This window comes from Myodes glareolus, chromosome 6 (assembly GCF_982192425.1).
Source record: "Myodes glareolus chromosome 6, mMyoGla1.1, whole genome shotgun sequence".
Classification (NCBI taxonomy): domain Eukaryota; kingdom Metazoa; phylum Chordata; class Mammalia; order Rodentia; family Cricetidae; genus Myodes; species Myodes glareolus.
In genome coordinates, this window is record NC_142031.1 from 1,716,743 (window position 1) to 1,734,678 (window position 17,936).

A 17,936-nucleotide genomic window follows, 5' to 3' on the forward strand; every position below is an offset into this window, starting at 1 on the left:
AACCCTGTATAATTCAGGGCAGGAGTACACAGGGGGCATTGCCTGCCATGCCAACAGTCATTCCCCCCAGACCACACAAACCTGTGCAGCCAAGCAGAAAGTGCTTAACAATGGACATGTGGAGTCAGGCGGAGGAAACCTGGGTGGACACAGGGTGGGGCTTTTACAGAACTAGCCCTTGGGCTGAGCCTCTCCAAGCCTGTATCCTTCCAGCCAGGGAAGCTGATGGGAAGACACTTCAGCAAATTTGGAAGATCTAGCCACAAAGTCTAGAGTGTGGTGGTCAAAAAGACTCCGTGGTCACCAGGAACTGCCAGCCGGATTCATTTGGCTTCTGTTCCTTGAGGGTGTGTATAACTGCCCCTCTGGTAGGAGGGAGCAGCTTGGAGAGAAAGGTGGGCATGGTGAGTGGTCTTTCACTCACTTGGAGAGAAAGGTGGGCACTGTGGGGGTCTCAAGCGGCCAGCACTGCCTCCTCTTCTGGCCTCTGAGCAATGCTGGCTTGGTGCCCATCTGAAACTCCCTCCTTGATTCAAACTGATGTCCCTGAACAGCAGCCATGGCAGGCCAGGAGCCGGACATCCAAGAGTTAAGGGCAGGCGGGGCTCCCGTGGGAGGGGCGGTCCCAGTGGCGGTGAGGCCTCATCCCGCCCCTCCCCTCCCCTCCCCTCTTTTCCTTTGCTTGCAAGCAGCAGTGGCAGCTAGCTACAGCGGGCTTTGAACCGGTATGGGCGCTGTGCGTGGGGCGCCTTGGATCAGGCTACAACTCTGGGGACACTGGGGACCAGCACAGGGTCCCGGCCCCCTCGGGCCGTGCCGGTAACAGTGGGGCTGGTGCCTGCGGGGCATGGAAGAGCCTGGGTCCACCGGTGGGCTTAGCCAGGACCAAGGTAAGGGCAGGTAGGAGGGTGTCCGGAAGAGGCTCATGACTCCCGGCTCAGCTCAGACCCAAGAGCAAGGGCTATGCTATGCTTGATTCCCCTCTTAGGGTCTATGGGGGACAAGCCTGGTGACCCCATCCCCTGTCAGCTGCTATACAGGGCAGCACCCCATCTACCCCCATTTTGGCATCTTGCTCGTAGATGCTACCTGTGACGGTACTGAGGTTCCACTCTGCAGGACGAGATGCGCCTGCCCCGCGCCGCTGTCCCCTGATTTCCAGTCCAACACCCAGGGGATGTCTGGAGCAGGGATTGTCTGGAGCTGTCAGGGGGATGTGTGGGCTGGGGGAGAGGGGGCAAACGCCTTGATATCTAGTCAGCACCATGGACAGAACCACCGCCTTCTCTCCCAGCGGCCCGAGGTTCTCCAGGGCTAAACTCCCTTGCTTGGATCTGTCCCACTTTCCCTGTCTAGGGAACTGGCATTGCCCTAGGCAAACAGCACGGACCAGCAGGGGTGCATGAGTCTTCCAGGCTGCCCACAGGAGCGGAGCAAAGGGGGTTGGGTGTGAGGAGGCATCTTTAGTGGGGGTGGGAAAGGGCTTCTCCTAGGTAGGGTCTCAGCTCCAACACAAAACTTGGTTGGGGTCAGGGTGGGCGAGACTAAAAGTGAAAGAGACCCAAGGCTATGGCTGCATCAAAGTGATTTGAGTTAGACAGCAGGAAGAACTTCCTGATCAAGGCTCCAAGTTCCAAGGGGAATGGGCTACGCCGTCTTGATTTGTTTGGTTGATCTGGGACTAAACTTGTTCTACTCCTGACTGACGAGGATGTTGAAGAGGGGCAGGGGAGCTTAAAGGGGTGTGTGACTCCCCACTGACGACCCTCCCTGAACCTGCAGGGAGGGGAAGGGAAGGTGCGGGGCCACCTCATAGAGCAACTTGTAAGTATTCAAAAACTGTCTGCGGTGTCCCACCACACCTGGTCTGTGTGTTGCTCCAGCCTGTTCCTTCTCTCCTGTCTCGCCTATCCTCTGCTTAAGATGCTTTTTGTGAGTTGGGGACAGCATGGCCAGTGCGGTCAGCGTTTGGATAGACCCCTGTCCTAGTGTACTAGGGTTAGCTGACCTGAGAAAACCTGGCTGGCCTGCAGAGTGCCCATGGAGTCTCTACCCTGGGGTTACTGGACTTAGGACAGCTGCTCATTGAAGGAGCAGGGAGTGGATGCTGCCATGTAGCCTTAGGTGCCAGGGTCCAGCGGACTGGACATGCATGGGGGTTTCAGCTGCCTGAGGAAGAGCCCTGGTCTTAGGAGATGGGTGGCCGCTGGAGGACTCCAAGCCCACCTCCATCTTCTGGCGACCCCAGGAGAGACATACGACAGCGGAGTCCTTGCAGTTTCAACGTGCAGCTGAGGACGGAGCAGATGGGCTGCCGTCCTGAGCCTGGCCCTCCATCTGCACCACTGATGAACTGATGACGAAGGCTCCTTGGCTCCAGGCACCTGCCCTGGGCAGGTGTGGGTACAGGGGCTCCTCCTGGGCCAGAACTTGTGGCTCCACCGCAGAGAGAGTTGGGTGGAGGAGAGAGAGCTGTGAGGACTGAGTAATCGGATGAGTGAGCCTGCTTATTCCTGGGAGTTTGCTTTCAGCACAGAGTACGTGGGCTCATGGCCGGCTGGACAGACTTCCTGTGTGGGGAAAGGAAGGGGCAGGGTGGGGGGATGTGAGCACCAGCCCTAGGTTTGGGTGTTTCCTTTGATTTCTTGGTGACATTCCTGAGCTGTGGTGGATAGCCACAGGTGACTGAGGTCAGCTGCTGGGACAGCCTTGACATCCCTCCCAGCTCGCCCCAAAAAGGAAGCCTTCAGACATGAGGGCAGAGCCCTGACTTGGACACAACTGGCCAATCAGTCCATGGAGGAGGAGGTCCTCAGCCTGCTCAGAGGGCCTGGGGGCATCTCGACTCCAGGCTGGTCAGACCCCAGCCCTGTATCATCCATGGCTCCATTTCCTGCCCTTTGGGTCTCTAGCTTCTGAACCTGTGGCTGAGATGACTTAGGTTTTGGCAGCCCAGGTCTCAGATGCAGCTCCTGCTGTTTTGGGTTACGGGGGGTGGTGGGACAGCACAGAAAACATTCTGGGAGGTCCAGAACCAGGGAGAGCCTGGACCCACCCTCGACAAGAACAAGGTGGGAATGGAGCAGATGCTGGTAGATGTCTAGCAGGGTCGATGTCCAGACAGGTGTCTTCAACTTCAGGAGACACCGACACTGTAAAAAGTCAAACTTGGCAAGCCAGCTCGGCGTGCAGAAACGTGCTCTCTCCTGAGGCTCACTGGCCAGTTCTGGCCCCGTGGAGGGCCCAGTGCTCTCTAGCCTCAAGGTGGCTCTAGTTGCCCAGCGCTGGGCACTTATTCAGGGGCTCAGATCTCGTTTCCTGTTGTCTCTGGCCCCTGCTTGACCATACCCAGAGGTCACCCACCCTGTTTCAGCTGCTGCCATCCCTCCTGGCCTGGTCTGGGCTCCAGGGTAAGCAGTCAGCAGGATTGGCTCTTCTCGTTATGACTTGCACTCTTGAGAGAGATCCCTACCTGGATCTGATGGTTTTCCCGAAGGGGCCCCACACAGATGGTTACAGCCTGTTTCCCATGACAGCTCATTCCTCCAAGGGTGTCCTGGGCAGTGGCTTGGGGTCAGAACCTGTCCACCTTCAGGAGCCCAGCATGGCTGCTGACCAGGCCCTGCTGGAGGAAGACAGGGCAGCTGTGGCCTCAGGGAAGTGAGTGACTCTTGGCAAAGACAGGAACCCCCAGGGACACAGGAATGAGGGCCACCTGGGGGAGCTGAAAGCTGTGAAATGGGATATTAATAGAGTCCTTTCCCTAGCAGGGCTGTCGAATGTGATTGAAGTCACTCCTGTGAGCTAAGCTGCTACATGCTACCAGCTAGTGATAGCCAGGGATAGTGAGAGGGTAGGAAGGACCCTGACTGTGGCCTTGGAGCTCTGCTAGAGATAGAGGAAGGCCAGAAGCTGGGACCTCTGTGGGCTAAAGGCATCAGACCCCCATGGTCATTGCAGGTATAGTTGGAGGTAGGCTTGGGAGACCTGGTTTAGACCTGAACATGTGGGGACTTCTCTAAGTGGAGGCCTTGGAAGTGCTGACACTGCTGACCCTTGAGAATGCCCTGTCTGTCTGCTGCTGCTGCTGCGGCTGCAGTTGAGTTCTTGACCTCTGATGCCTTCACACGCAATGTAATGGCTTTGAACTTGGGTTCACCGTCACTCCTCCTGGGCTAGGGTCAACAATAAGGCCCCGTGAGTGGGCTGGACTGGGTCGGGGCTAGATCCTGACACCACCAGCTAAGGACAGGCCAGGCTGCTGCCCGGCCTTTGCTGCCCAAGGCCAGGTCCCTGAGCTGCAGGAACAGTGGCAGCTTAGGTCAGCTCGTGAATGAGCAAATGAGTTAGCATGGTGACTGGGGCATGGAGAGCCTGTTTCTACCCTCTAGACCGCTCATATCCTTGGCTGCCCCAGGCATCTGAACGAGGTCTGGTGGCCTGTCTCAGTCGTCCTGTGGCCCTCCCCACTGCTGGGTCAGGTGATGCGGTGGGTCAGGCCCACCCTCCCCGCCCCTGACAGAACTTGCCTCCTCCTGCAGGAAGCTGGAGTGGCATGCCATGGGGCAGACACTGCTGGAAGAAAAGGGCACATCCACCCATCAGAGTGGGCCTGCTGTTCCATCCCCAGGGCAGCCTCAGGCCTGGTCAGACAGCCCCGGGCTGGGTAGTGGCTGTCGCTTCTGCTGAGGGATTCCTCAGGCCCTGCCTTGGCTCAGGTGCCTCCTGAAGCTAGCACAGCCCCTTGGGTCTGGCCGGGGAGGGCAGGAACAAGCCGGCTCACACTCCCTGATACAGTAAAAATAGTTGGGGAGGAGGCGCCCAGACGTGCGGGGGGGTTGCGTTGCTGTTCTCAGACATTTAAATAAGCTTGGCCATATGTGTGTGGGCCTGTCCCTCCCTTCTGAGTGGCACAGGGCCAGGGGCCAGGCTCATCCCGGTGGGTACCGTGGGGCTGGGGCAGGACAGCTTCCTCCTCCCTCCACTCCACCCCAGGCACCATCTCAGTGTTGACCCGGATGACCTGCAGGTTGGGAGGCGCCTGACGAGGCTCAAGGCTGCAGGGAAAGGGCTGGGTCAGGAGCTTTGCTCCCTCATGCCCCATGCTGCTGACCTGTGGAGCCCCACTCACCAGGGAATGCATACAAGTCCTGGCTTGCTGGTGGGATGAGGGGCCACGATACCCAGAGGTGCCCCCGTGTATGTATGCATGTCTGGCAAGGGGTGTGTGTATGATATGTTGGTTTATTGGGAGAGTAAATTGATTTTCCAGCTTTCCCCGGGGAGAGGCGAGTCTGTTAACGGCTGCTGCTGTCTTGTTCACAGCAGCCATCAAGCTGGGCTGCCCACTGTGCTAGGACAAGATCGATCTCCCTCGCAGAAGTAAAATTGCACCAGTGGGCCCGGCACTGGCCAGCATGGGCTCCTTCTCCTTTCAGCAGCTGCTGGTATCTGTGGGTCCAGGCAGGAGGAGCCAGGGCTGTGGTGGGGGACTAGGGCACATAGGTGATGAGGACACCCAAGCTAGGGACATTAGTCCGGGCATGGCCTGGGTGGCATAGTTGCCCACAGCTCCCAGAGCAGACTGTGTGACCTTGGTTCTTCTTGGTCTCCCTCATCCATCCTGTCTCTTGCTGCTGGGGCAGAGCAGAGAGGAGACCCTCGGGGGCAGGTAGCATTCTGTGGAGGAGTTGTGTAATTCAGTGTGGGTCAGGTGAAGTTAGGACAGAGGCGTTACTGCCCTGCCTACCTGTCCTGGAGATGGGTGGTTGGGGCAAGTGTGTCTTTTTTGCTAGGCAATCAAACGCACTTGCTCCTCTCACACACGAGTCTTTGTGGGGCTGGTACACGGCAGCAAGTTATAGAGGTCACATTGCAACACCTGCCTGAACCACCAGAGTGAGGACCATGGTGGGTGCCTTGAACTTCTGGAAGCTGCAAGTCCTTGCCTCCTGAGGGTCCTTAGAACTTCTGGGGGAACAGGGGAAGCTCCAGGGCCTAACCATGAAGGAAAGCAGGGGTGTCTGAGCACGGCTCAACTGTGAAAGACAGTCTGGGGTCTCAGAGTCCCTCTGTGACCTTAATATGGGGAACTTACTGTCTCTGACCTCCGAAGGTGGTCTTAGTCAGCCCCCAGGGGCAGATGGGAGTTTTACCCATCCCTGGACCTGGTCCTAAGCATGACTAGGGGCTGATGGGTAGCTCTGGGTGAATGTGGGGTCCTGGTGGCATTGGAAGGGGCAGGGTACTCCTCCTACTCCATTGCCTTTAGTTCTTCTTGGAATGGCTGTCCTTCTTTCTGTGCCGGGGTGGGAGGGTATGCCTCAGCTTTCTACCTGGCCGGGGTGGCCAGGTGGTCAAGTTCAGGCCAGCTGTTGATGGTTTTGAGCCCTGTGTGGCCGGTAACCTGGGTGCCTCTTGCTGCCTGATCCCAGTCCAGTGCACTATGGACAGTCTGCCCCTGGTAGCTGTCCTCCACAGTCTTCCTCAGCTAGGGCACTGGGTTATTGCCTGACCCTGGTCCAGTGGACTAGGGACAGTCTGCCCCTGGTAGCTGTCCTCCACAGTCTTCCTCAGCCAGGGCACTGGGTTACTCGGTGGCCACAGTGACATTTCCCCCTTTTTTTTGCAGTATTGGTGGTGGGTAGGGTCACCTTGGTCCCCAGGACAGTGGGAGAGGCCTTACTAGCAGAACCCTGTGTGAGTGTGGATTAGCTGGGCCTCTGCCGGCCTCATCAGTGGAGGATTATGGCCTGGGGCCACTAGGAGGGTCAGAGAGTCCGGGTTCAGTGATCTACATCCTCTGCTGGGGCTGCTGGTACCCCTACAGTCCCTGCCTAGGCACCCTCTCCGGCTGATGGTGGGAGATGAGTGATTAGCGACAAGCAGGGAGGGGGAGAGGACAAAGGTACCCAGTTCTGGTGAGATTTGGGGAGCATGAATGGCCCTAGTCTGGGCTAGGCCCAGGCAGGGGAAGATCAGGTGTGTCCAGAGGCAGGAACTCCAGACGTCCTGGCACACAGTGGGCTGTGAACACTGAGTGGGGCTGGGATGTGGGCAGCAGGCAGGAGGGAGGGTAGCATAGCCACCATCCAGGGTGGAGAATCATGTGACCCTGGGGCGCTCAGAGCCTCTGCCCCATCTTGCCCAGCCTTAGCACCCCCATGGCTTTCCTGACTCTTAGTTCTTCCCTTTACCCCAGCTTTCATTCCATTACTCACTGGGGATTCTGGGCTTTGCCTACGCAGGGGACCATGCTGTCAGGGCCTCCTGTGTCCTGTCTCCTAGGGGAGGGGAGCTGCTAAGGGCTGTGCTCCTTCCTGTTCTAGCAGTAAATGGCTCCCTAATCTAATCTGTGGCAGAAAGGGCAGGCCGCCTGTCGACCTCCATCCAGCAAATGAGGCAAGGCCTCTGGCCAAGGCTCCTAATTGGGTCCTGGGTTTGGCTGTGAGTTGATTACCTTGGACCTGACCCAGTGGGTCCTGATTCCCTGTGGCTGGGCTTCCTGTTACCCAGGACACATGAGCAGACAGGGTCAAGAGCATTCAGGGTGCATTTCGAAGTGGGGAGCTATGGCTGTGGGACTGTGGAGTACCCTGGTAGGGATTATTAGGATGAGGTTAGGGAGGAAGTTGAGGTGCCCATGACCCCGAGGCAATGAAGCCATTGCCTCCCATTCCTACTGTCTCCTCACTTCTGGTTGCCCCGATTATGGGATGCAGAATTGAATACAGCACTTGGATACTTGGCTGCCCCTTAAGGTTACTTATGGCTGGTGTGGAGTGGTGGCTTCAGCTGTATAGTCAGTGTCCTGATAGGTGGACAGGTCCCCTCTGGGTCCTGGGACTGTCATGTGGGGTCTGGGTGCCCAGATATGCCCAGCCTTGGGTGAAGGATACAATGGTAATGAACCCTGGGTAACAGGATGCCTCTATATCTCCGCTTCTGGTGGACATCAGGAGGGGTCTGGTGGGGGCAAGGGAGATCTAGGCTTTGGAGTGGAACCTGCACAGGCTCAGGGAACCTACATTCTTCTCCTCATGCTGAAGGTCCAAGTGGAGAGGTGTCCCCTCTGCCCTGGTGCTAGGCAAGTAGCCCTGCCCTGGCTTAGCTCTGGCCTCCAGCCAGAGGGGTCTGGGTTCTTGTCCCATCTGAGGAGCAGCTCACTGCCACACTGCGGGGGTCCACCTGGAGGTCCCTATTTGTACAAGAATTTCAGACAGGAGGAAGTGAGAGCTCGAAACAGAGACTCAGATACCAGCCCTGGCTGGGCATGGTGGAGCACGCCTTTAATCCCAGCACCTCTGTGAGTTTGAGACCGACCCAGTCTACAGAGCGAGTTCCAGGACATCCAGGGCTGCAGAGAGAAACTCTGTCTCGGAAAATAAAAGAAAAACCAAAACAAGAACTAAAAATCAAGAAGATACCAGATCTGGATATCTAGTATGGGCAGGATTTAGAAAGACAGCCTCATGTAGGAGCAAACCTATGGATAGACAGCCCATCCTAGGGGAGATCTCACAGAGGCCTTCACACCAGGTCTTGCAGCCACAATTTTGTGTCCTACGAGGGTCCCTTGTCTGACCTGTTATCCTCCCTCAGCCTTAAACATGAGTCTGGTTGGTCAGACATGGGGCAGCCCGCTCTAAACTGGCAGCTGGGCATGCCCCTGGCCTCAATCCTTTGGCCAGCTGGGCTGGATCCAGCAGGATTACTGTGGGGATTGGCCAAGGATGACAGGGTGAGGCTTGGCTGCTCCCCCACCCCTGGGATTCATCTCCAAACAGACCTGTGAATTGTAGAGGATGGGTGGGCTGGCCTGGGGACCAGCCAGGGCTGCAGGTTGCAGCTGGGTCAATGCCAGTGGAACCTGCAAACAGCCCAGGGGGGACTTCAGCAGTGGGCTCCAAGGAGGAAGAGGTAGAGGAGAAAAGGGGAGCCCCGAGGAGCCCCTGTGCCAGCCGCCGCCTCGGGTGGGCCTTTCATCGAGGGCCCTTTCTGGCCTTGGGGAGCAAGCCTCCAGCTATCATTCGGATATGCCTGATCATCAGCCGTCTGCTGCCAGTTGGACCACAGGAGCTGTGGCCTGCCTGGCAGAGGCGCTCCTCTGGGTTGGAGGGAGCGTGGTAGTGTCACCACAATGGCAGCTCAACCTCTTAGGTAAGAAAGGGCATAGAGTGGGTCCCTCCTGAGGACTGGCCAAGTCCTGCTGGGTCACGGAGTGCATAGCTTCCTAGGGTTTACAAAAGGCCTGGGTTCTCTCCTGCCTCACACCGACCTCCCATTCCCTTGCATCTCCCTCTGATCTCCAGAAACATTGCCTCCTTGCTCCCAGCCAGAGAGACCCTCCTTAGCAGAGCTTGGAGGGCAAGTGGGGAGGGAGCCAGGCAGAACTGGGGCCAGAGCCCCGGTTGTATGTGCCGGGAACTCACAGGTGGCTTCGGAACTCTTTCTGAGGGGAGTCCTTGGAATTTTATGGGGCAGTGATACCTTCAGCCTAGTTATTGAGGCTGGCAGGTATAGATACCATGACCTCTAGACGGTGTCAGAAGCCCCTGGACCACGTGGCATTGAACAGAAGGAAGAGGACTGCTGGGTGGTCAGTGGGGAGGTCCAGGGCATCTCAGGAAGTCACAGACGCCCTGGTCAAGAATGTTAGATTCACCACTCCTAGCTCCAGGAGCGGAGGGTGCACATTCAATTGCCTTTGTCTGGATCAGTATGAGCAGCATCAGGAACTTGTCCCTGTCCCGAAACCCTGCCTCAGGTGCACCCGGCAGCCATACCTGTGTCCCCAAATTAGCTTTGTCCCCTAGAGAGTCCTATCTACCTTGAGTGCTCACCCATGCCTACAATTCCCGCCTGCCCTTGGTCAATAATAGCTTCCTCCAGAAAGTTCCCTGGGCTGGCACTACCCATGGCTTTCTGCTCCGCCCACCTGGGGATACACTTGTGAGATGCAGTGCCCTCTGGGTCTGAGCTTCCTGTGTATAGATAGGTAAGATGCCTGAGGAAGAAGGCTTGGCCCTGACCTGGACTCTGGAACGTGTGGACCTTTCCTGGGGACAGGAGGCCGAGTGGACAAGGGAGGCAGGTGGCTCTAGCAAAGAGCAGGTTGTGGATTTACACCCAGCACCTCAGCCTCCCAGTTTTATGCCTTCCTATAGGGCCTCTCTCTGACATTGCTGCCCACGAGACAGGTGATGCTCCTGACGATACCACAAGAAGGGGCAGCAGGCTCTCAGGGTGGCTCATGGCTGGGAGAAGGAGCTAGGCTTGGTGCATGGTGCCTAGGCCCACCTTGTGCTGAGTACGGGAGCTCCATGCACAATGCTTTTGGGAATTGGCCTGGGCTCTGTTCCTGGGCTCTGCTGGCAGTCTAAGTGAAGGCCACTTAGGGTCTCAGTGTTTCTGGGACTGGCCATGCATTGCTGAATGTCCTCCCTGGTGTCTCAACCCACCTCAAGTGGCCCAGGACCATCAGAGAAGGGGTGGTAACCACGCTGTCTCATGCTTGGACAGGGCCTCACAGGCACACAGGGCCCTTTGGAGAAAGGTGAAATTACCAGAGCTCTCATAGCTTCTGTCTGTCTGTCTGTCTGTCTCTGTCGTGTGTCCGTCTGTGTCTAGTGGAGCGATGCATGAGTGCCATGCAGGAGGGGACCCAGATGGTGAAGCTCCGTGGCAGTTCCAAGGGCCTGGTCCGCTTCTACTACCTGGATGAGCACCGCTCCTGCCTCCGCTGGCGGCCCTCGCGCAAGAATGAGAAGGCCAAGAGTGAGTGAACAAACAGCCCAGGGGAGGGGTGGGTGGGCCTGAGCCTGGGAGCACAGGGCAGGGAGGCCTCCCAAGTGGGCTAAGACCCCGCCCAGATGGTGCACTGGTCGACTCTAGGCTTCGGTGGCCTAGGGCTTCTGCAGTACACTCTGGAATAAGGAATAGGAACAGCTCGTATGGTCCCTGGGCAGCTGTGCCCTGGCAAGGCTCTGGGACTCCATGGGGACCGATGTCACATGCTGAGGTCAGTGAGAGGCAAAGGGCTGTCAGGCCAGCCGAGGGGAGGAGATTGTCCTGAAACCACAGAAGCCCACACAGTCCGGTACACCGAGGGCAGGGTGGAAGCCCAGGCTAACTTAGGCAGCATGGGTCAGGGCACCTGCTGTGGTTTGCGGGAGTCACTTGAATTGCTCAACTCAGCGGGAATTGGAGTATGCAGAGAATACTTTGGGAGGTCTAGGATCAGGGAGAGACACCAGAGTCTCACAGGCTGTGAGAAGTGAATTTCTAAGGTCCTCTGGTTTTACCAAGAGCAGCACCCAGGTATGCCAGCGAAGGCTTCAGCTTAGCATTTACCAAGGATACCACTGTGGAGTCCCAGGAGACGGTCACTCTGCCAGGGTCCCAGAGGGCCCATGTGAGAAAGAGTCCCATGGTGAAGTCATCCTAGGCTGAGTGACTTCTGCTGGCCCCAGGAGCTGGTGTAAACTGGCCCTGCCCTGGACCTGAGAGCGGTGGAGCTGCCCCCAAGGCTGCTCAGGCAGAGGAAGCCTGATGCCTGCCCAGGGGTGCCGAGCCCAGAAGTTTTCCTGGAATCTGAGCATCCAGGGGAAACCCTGACAAGGAGCAAAAGGTTCATTTCCTAGCAACTGAGCCTTGATGGGCCAGGGAACCCCTCCCCCAGGGAAGTTACTGGAAGAACAGACTGAGGAACAGGAACTTCTTCACGGGCCTTCAATCTTCCCCAGCCCTGGAGGCCCAGTGGGTGCTCCGGAATCAATGCAGAGGAAGAGGGTGGTGTTCTGAGCTCTGGACCAGGCTGGAGCCCATCTCCTTGACTACCACACTCATGCCAGGGAACTTGAGAAAGGACAGAGGCAGAATGGGGGCTCGCTGGTGTCTAGAAGGGGACCCGTGGGCTGCCTATCTGTCAGGGGGTCCTACCCAAGACATAGGGACAGATTATAACAGTATCACCTGAGCTCATCTACTCCAGAGATTTAACTGAGCAGAGGTTCCATTGAGCTGGGATGCTGAGGCCACCACAAAGAGAACTTGTGGAACCTAACCTGGCATGCCGATACACCTACAACTTAGCACATCTGTGAGCTGCAGCTCCCTGCTACACCTGGCTTCTCACCTGCAATGCTAGACTTGTTACTGAAGCAGCTGCAGGGTCTGGTCATGCCTGGTGCACGTGCTTTTCAGGATGGAGAGATGAGTTGGCTAGGGTTTGGTGGTGGAGTGAGTTGTTCCCGATGGTCCCACTGTTGCCTCTCCAGAAAACTCAGTCCTGAAAGAGCCAGGTGCTTGGACTGCCAATTGGAGGCATGTGTGCGTGTGTGCCTGTGTATGTGCATGCATGTGTGCTTGTGTGCCTGCATGTGTGAGCATTGTGTGTGCCTGAATGTGTGTGCGCATGCATGTGTGCTTGTGTGACTACATGTGTGAGCATTGTGTGTGTGCCTGAGTGTGTGTGCGTGTGTACCTGAGTGTGTGTGTGCGCGTGCGTGTATGTGTGTACGTGTGTGTTCTCACTAAAGGGGAAAGGAGACTGGTCAACAGAACAGGACAAAGGAGGTCAGCCAAGCATACTGAACTTTTACTTCTGAAGGGCAGAGGAGCAGAGGGGCCCCTCTGAGGATGGGCTTAGTGAGATGTTGAATTAGGGTATCAGTTATTGAGAGCAAAGATGCAATCTGCTTAGCTCATGGTGCTCTGGGCCTAAGGGGTAGGGGGGCACTTGGGTCGCTGACCTTGCATCCTCCCACTTGCCCACAGTCTCCATCGACTCCATCCAGGAGGTGAGCGAGGGACGGCAGTCTGAGATCTTCCAGCGCTACCCGGACAGCAGCTTCGACCCCAACTGCTGCTTCAGCATCTACCACGGCAGTCACCGTGAGTCGCTGGACTTGGTCTCACCCAGTGGTGAAGAGGCACGGACCTGGGTCACTGGCCTTCGCTACCTCATGGCTGGCATCAGTGATGAGGACAGCCTAGCCCGTCGCCAGCGCACCAGGGACCAATATCCTTGGGCTCCAGGGGTGGGGATAGACTCCAGGAGCAGACTCCGTTGTCCAGCTGGGTAGGGTTTCCCAAGGAAGGGAAGACGAGAAGGGGTGCTTGGGCTGGGGACTCTTGCTGCCTAAGCTGGAGGGCGGAACAAGTAAGGCCAGGCCCATGGACTGTGTTGGCCCCTAACTCAGCCCCAAAGTGGCTGAAGCAGACGTTTGATGAGGCTGACAAGAACGGGGATGGCAGCCTGAGCATCGGTGAGGTTCTGCAGCTGCTCCACAAACTCAACGTGAACCTGCCCCGGCAGAGGGTGAAACAGATGTTCAGGGTGAGTGCTGAGTGTCCAGGCTTGAGGCCGCTGTGGGAGCATCTTCTGGGGTGACTGCACGCTGCAGATGGGGAGCCTGGAGTGGCCAGCCAGGCCTGAGCTGTGGGAGGCTCCTACAGAGCCATGGATGCCTCCCAGGGCAGGCAGTCAGGGACTTCAGGGTGCCACCTCCTGGCATCTGTGCCCGCGCTGCTCTGCTGACTGTGGGCAGGGCACTGAGCACTGTGCATAGGCTGTACCTAGGTAGACCACGCGCTTAGAGGAGGCACCCAAATGCAGTCACACGCCGTTTGTTGGTCTCCTGTGGTCCCCAGCCTTGAAGACATACATGGTCCAGCAAAGAGCTGACCTGGTAAGCAGCAGCTCTCGGTAACCACCCTGATGTTAGGAGTTATGAAAATGCATCCTTCAGCCATGCACAACCTTTATTGCCTGTAATTAGTTCTGTCTTTTGGGAATCTCCATGGGAGAGAAACTCTTACGTTGGCAAGTCCTGGTTTGGGGCAGGAATGGGCTGAGCCAGCAAACCCAGATCTTTGACCTTGTTTCCTTGCTGCAGCCTGGGAAGGAGTTTCTGTGAGCATGGATGTCAGACCTGTCCCTAATGCGCACACGTGTGTGTGGACACACACGTGTGCGCATGCAGGCACACACACACGTATGCACACACATGCACACACGCGCACACACACATGTATGCACACACCTGTATGCACGTGTGTGCGCACACATGCACATACGCACACGCACACATGCACGCAGATATGCATACACACACAAGCACGCACACACACACACACACACACACACACACACACACACACACATGCACGCTCTTGACCTGACAGCTCCTCTGTGTTTGGCCCTCGAAGGTTCCTGCGTGTGCACTCATGCTAGACGGGCGGCCATGCTCAGCTGCAGCAATGACAGCAACTAGCGGGGTTTCTGTGTGAATGACGGGCGGCTAGCAGGACACTCTCGACTGCCTACTGAGGACGGTGGGAGTGTTCACTGCCCTTCTGAAGGCCCCTGTTGGGTCAGTCAGCTGAGCAGCGGGGCCTAGCAGACAGCTTGTATCTGATGGGAGTTCTTCCCATTCTCTACTGCCTGCACTGAGCCGTTCTTAACCCTTCCAGGACAGCCCTGGGCTCAGCCTGCTCTTCTCAGGGTGAGGATGCACTAAGGACCAGGCAACAGGTGGAACAGGATTCAGGGCTCAGAGAACCCTGAGAGGAAAGAGGAGGGAAACACCCTGGGTAGGTTTGTGCTATTGGAGGGTTTAAGCTCCAGGCCTCAGTTGAAGCTACTCCACGTGGTATCACCCCGGAGCCTGTGCTTCCCAGTCCATTGTGAGAGGTCAGGCCTCTGGGTGCTGATTAGTTCCCGGGGTCTGTCTGGGTGATCTCAGGCCTACCTCCTCCAAACTGCCTATAGGAAGCCCTGGACAGAGACAACAGACTGTGAGCTGAGAGGCAGGCAGCTGGGGTGTGCAGGTGGGACGGAGCTCCAGGGTTGGGCCTGGAAAGGAAGTGTGGGGTTCTTGCCCCAGAGACATGGGCCTTGCACCTCGGCTCACACAGTTCAGACCCAGTGGCCTTTATCTGCGCTGGTTAGGCAGCCACAGAGATTCCAAGCCTCCCTACCCACGCAGGGTCTCGTTAGGCCAAGCACCTCATGGTAGCCTCCATAGGCACTTGGAACCCCAGGATGGCTCAGGCCACTCTGATAATCAGTGTTATGATGGTCTGGATCTGATAGTCAGAGCAGAGGCCTGTGAAGTGGATACAGTGGCTGTGACATAATTTCATTAAGTCTAAAATAAGATGGGAATGAGGGTCAGTGCACTGGTCCTCAGGTTTAATGGCCCAAGAGTGTCTTTGGGCTAATCAGGGCTCAACCTGGAAGAGGCTTGGCAAGAGGTGGTTTTGGTAGCTTCCTTTCCATGCTGCCAGGGCTCCACTTGGGTTAAACAGTCAGTACCAGACTGGGCTCCTCCTGTCTTTCCTAGGGACCCTCTTCAGTCCATGGGTGGCCTGGGGAGAAGAAGCCACTGGGTTAATATGAGTGCCCAAATGTGCAGAGCCCCCATGAGGCCCTACAACTGTGGTGTGACAGATTTGGTGACGCCCCTTTGCCACGCCACAGAGGACATGTCTAGAACTTCTACAGAGGCCAGAGGAGTCAGCCAATGTCTGCGGACAGCTGCTGACTGGCTTCTGTATGCCCAGATCTGGGATGACAAGACACAGGAGAGAACCCGACTTTAGGGCCCATGGTCAGTGGAGGGCGAGAACCAAACCTTGGCTAAGCTGTGGCTGGGATCCTTGGCAGCTCTGTGGTAGTTCTGAGCCATTCGGACCACCCCAGTCCTGTACTGGGCACTGTCTCCGACACTGAGCCGTGGTCCCCTTGGGATAAACTCCCGACAGTAAGTGTCCACCCACAGGTCCTCGCAGAGCTGAAGCCCAGTCTTTAGAACTCAAGCAGCCTCTTCTTGGGTCGCTCCTGAGACCCTTGGAGACACTGTTAAGTCCACTTCAATCCCTGGCGTCCTGGTTATTTTCTGAACCTTCCCCTGGCCCGGGGCCTGGGGTGTGCACTGCCCCAAACGTCAGCATCCTAGGGAATGGCACCCTTGGTAGATGCTTCTTATGCCTATGAAAGTTGGGAAGAAGTCATGCTTCCTCGGGCCCCCCGTGAAGTGGTTCCTGGGGGTATCTTGTGAGCCCCCCTCTTTTTTTCGACTAAAGGAAGACAGTGACCAAAGGCACTTTTCTACTATTGATACCTGAGCCAGGACACTGCTGGGTCCTCCGGGGCCCTGAGTGTTTCCTGTCAGAGGGCGGGTGGCCAACTGTAGCTGCAGGTGTAGGCACAGAGCCCAGAGTGGAAGACACTCCAGTGAAAGCCTGTGGCTCACAAGGCAGGGTGTTGGTGTCTACAGCTTGGGTGACAATGGGGTTTGGTTACAGGTTGGCCTTGCACGGCACAGCGGACGAGAGGTGTGGCGCCCATCCGTGCTTTTTCTGGCGGGAGGAGGGAAAGGGAGCCGTTGGAGGGGTGCCCTGGGTAGCGGCAGAGGAAGGGAAGCTGGGCTTGAGACCGGGAGTAGGAAGTTGCAGCTCAGGTGGTGATCTGAAGTTGGTTGTTACAGGAGGCAGACACAGATGACCATCAGGGGACACTAGGTTTTGAGGAGTTCTGCGCCTTCTACAAGATGATGTCCACTCGCCGAGACCTCTATCTGCTCATGCTGGCCTACAGCAACCATAAGGACCATTTGGACGCCTCCGACCTGCAGCGCTTTCTGGAGGTGGAGCAGAAGGTGAGGCCTGCCTGAAGCTGCTTGGCTGGTGGGTGTGGCTGGCGGGTGTGGCCAGTGGGTGTGGCTTCAACTTCAGCCTTAGTTTCTGCCATCATGTGTTCAGAGATTCCTAGCGGTATAGGACTGAGCCTTTGATACTGCCAGAGAAGTGAAGAAGCTTACAGTTTCCTCACAGACGAGGGGTCCTCTGGTCAGCTCCATTCCAGCATTGGGTCTCCACCCAAAGCCTCCAGAGGGTCATACCTGCCCTTGGCAACAATTTCTTACTGAGCGTTTCATGGGCTGGGGTTCCATGGCCTGGCCTTTGAGAACCACCCTTCTCCGTGTGGGTCTAGACACGCGACCTCCCTGACTCCAGATGTGGCCTCCTGCAATTACCTGTCCCTTCAGCAAACACTTAAATAGCCTAGAACTGTTTACCTTGACCCCAGGAAGTCAGTCCACCAACAGGGAAGCAACAGAAAAGTCAGGTGCCCCTAAGCTCTGCTCTGCTGCCTAGGCCTCAGAGGCCGCCTCCTCCCACCTTAGAGCAGGTCTGGGCAGGGATGAGGTGATGGCAGGGACAGGGAGGCCAAGTGTACAGAGAGAACTTCCATGGAAAGTATGGTAGCGTGTGGCTCCCTCTGGTGGCACCTTGAAGTCAAGGGTCTTCCTGGATCTTTTCCCACGAGGAGGGCATGCCTTGGGGCGCAGGAACTGGCTGGGACTTGCTCAAGGCCCTCAGTTTTGCACGATTGCATGCTCAGAGCCCCCCTTACAGTGGTTGACCATGTACGACCACAGCAAGGAGGGGACTAGGTGAGTGAACAGCAGCCGTGAGCTTGGAATTTGAGGTTTGGTTCCTGGCTCTGCCCAGGATTGCCCCCTTCCCACCACCATGGCCTACTTCACTCCACAAGGTTGCCCCAGACCCAAGTGTCTTCGTTTCTTTCCTGTAGCCGTGATAAAACACCCTGACAAAAGTAACTTAAAGGGAAAAGGGTTGATTTGACTCAGAATTCCAAGTTATAGTCCACGGTGGCAGGGAAGTAAGCCACAGAGCCAGCAGCTTGAGCAAGCAGGGCTGCAGGGTTTCCACAGCCCAGAGCAGGGAGCAGTGAGTGCATGGATGTGTGTGCTCAGCCTGCCTTCCCCATATTACACAGTCCAGGGTTCCTTTCCCAGGGAACGGTCCCACCCACAATAACATGGGTCTCCCACGGCGATTAGCATGAAGACAGTCTCCTCCACGGCTGTCCCCACAGGCCAGCCTAGCTAAACAAGACCTCTCAT

General features: G+C 56.9%; 1 protein-coding gene across 2 annotated transcripts in view; it reads left to right on the forward strand.

Annotated features, from left to right (window-relative positions):
- Plch2 (phospholipase C eta 2) overlaps positions 1-17,936 on the forward strand; it is a 57,468-nt gene that overhangs the window by 20,900 nt on the left and 18,632 nt on the right. The window contains exons 1-5 of one of the 2 annotated variants that reach the window (XM_087906779.1): positions 691-890; positions 10,630-10,776; positions 12,778-13,040; positions 13,211-13,339; positions 16,494-16,664. In XM_087906779.1, coding sequence (XP_087762905.1) covers positions 848-890; positions 10,630-10,776; positions 12,778-13,040; positions 13,211-13,339; positions 16,494-16,664 — 753 coding nt within the window. In that variant the 5' untranslated portion in view covers positions 691-847. Of the gene's footprint in view, positions 1-690; positions 891-10,629; positions 10,777-12,777; positions 13,041-13,210; positions 13,340-16,493; positions 16,665-17,936 lie in introns of those variants that run through there. The other variant, XM_087906778.1, reaches the window with a different exon arrangement.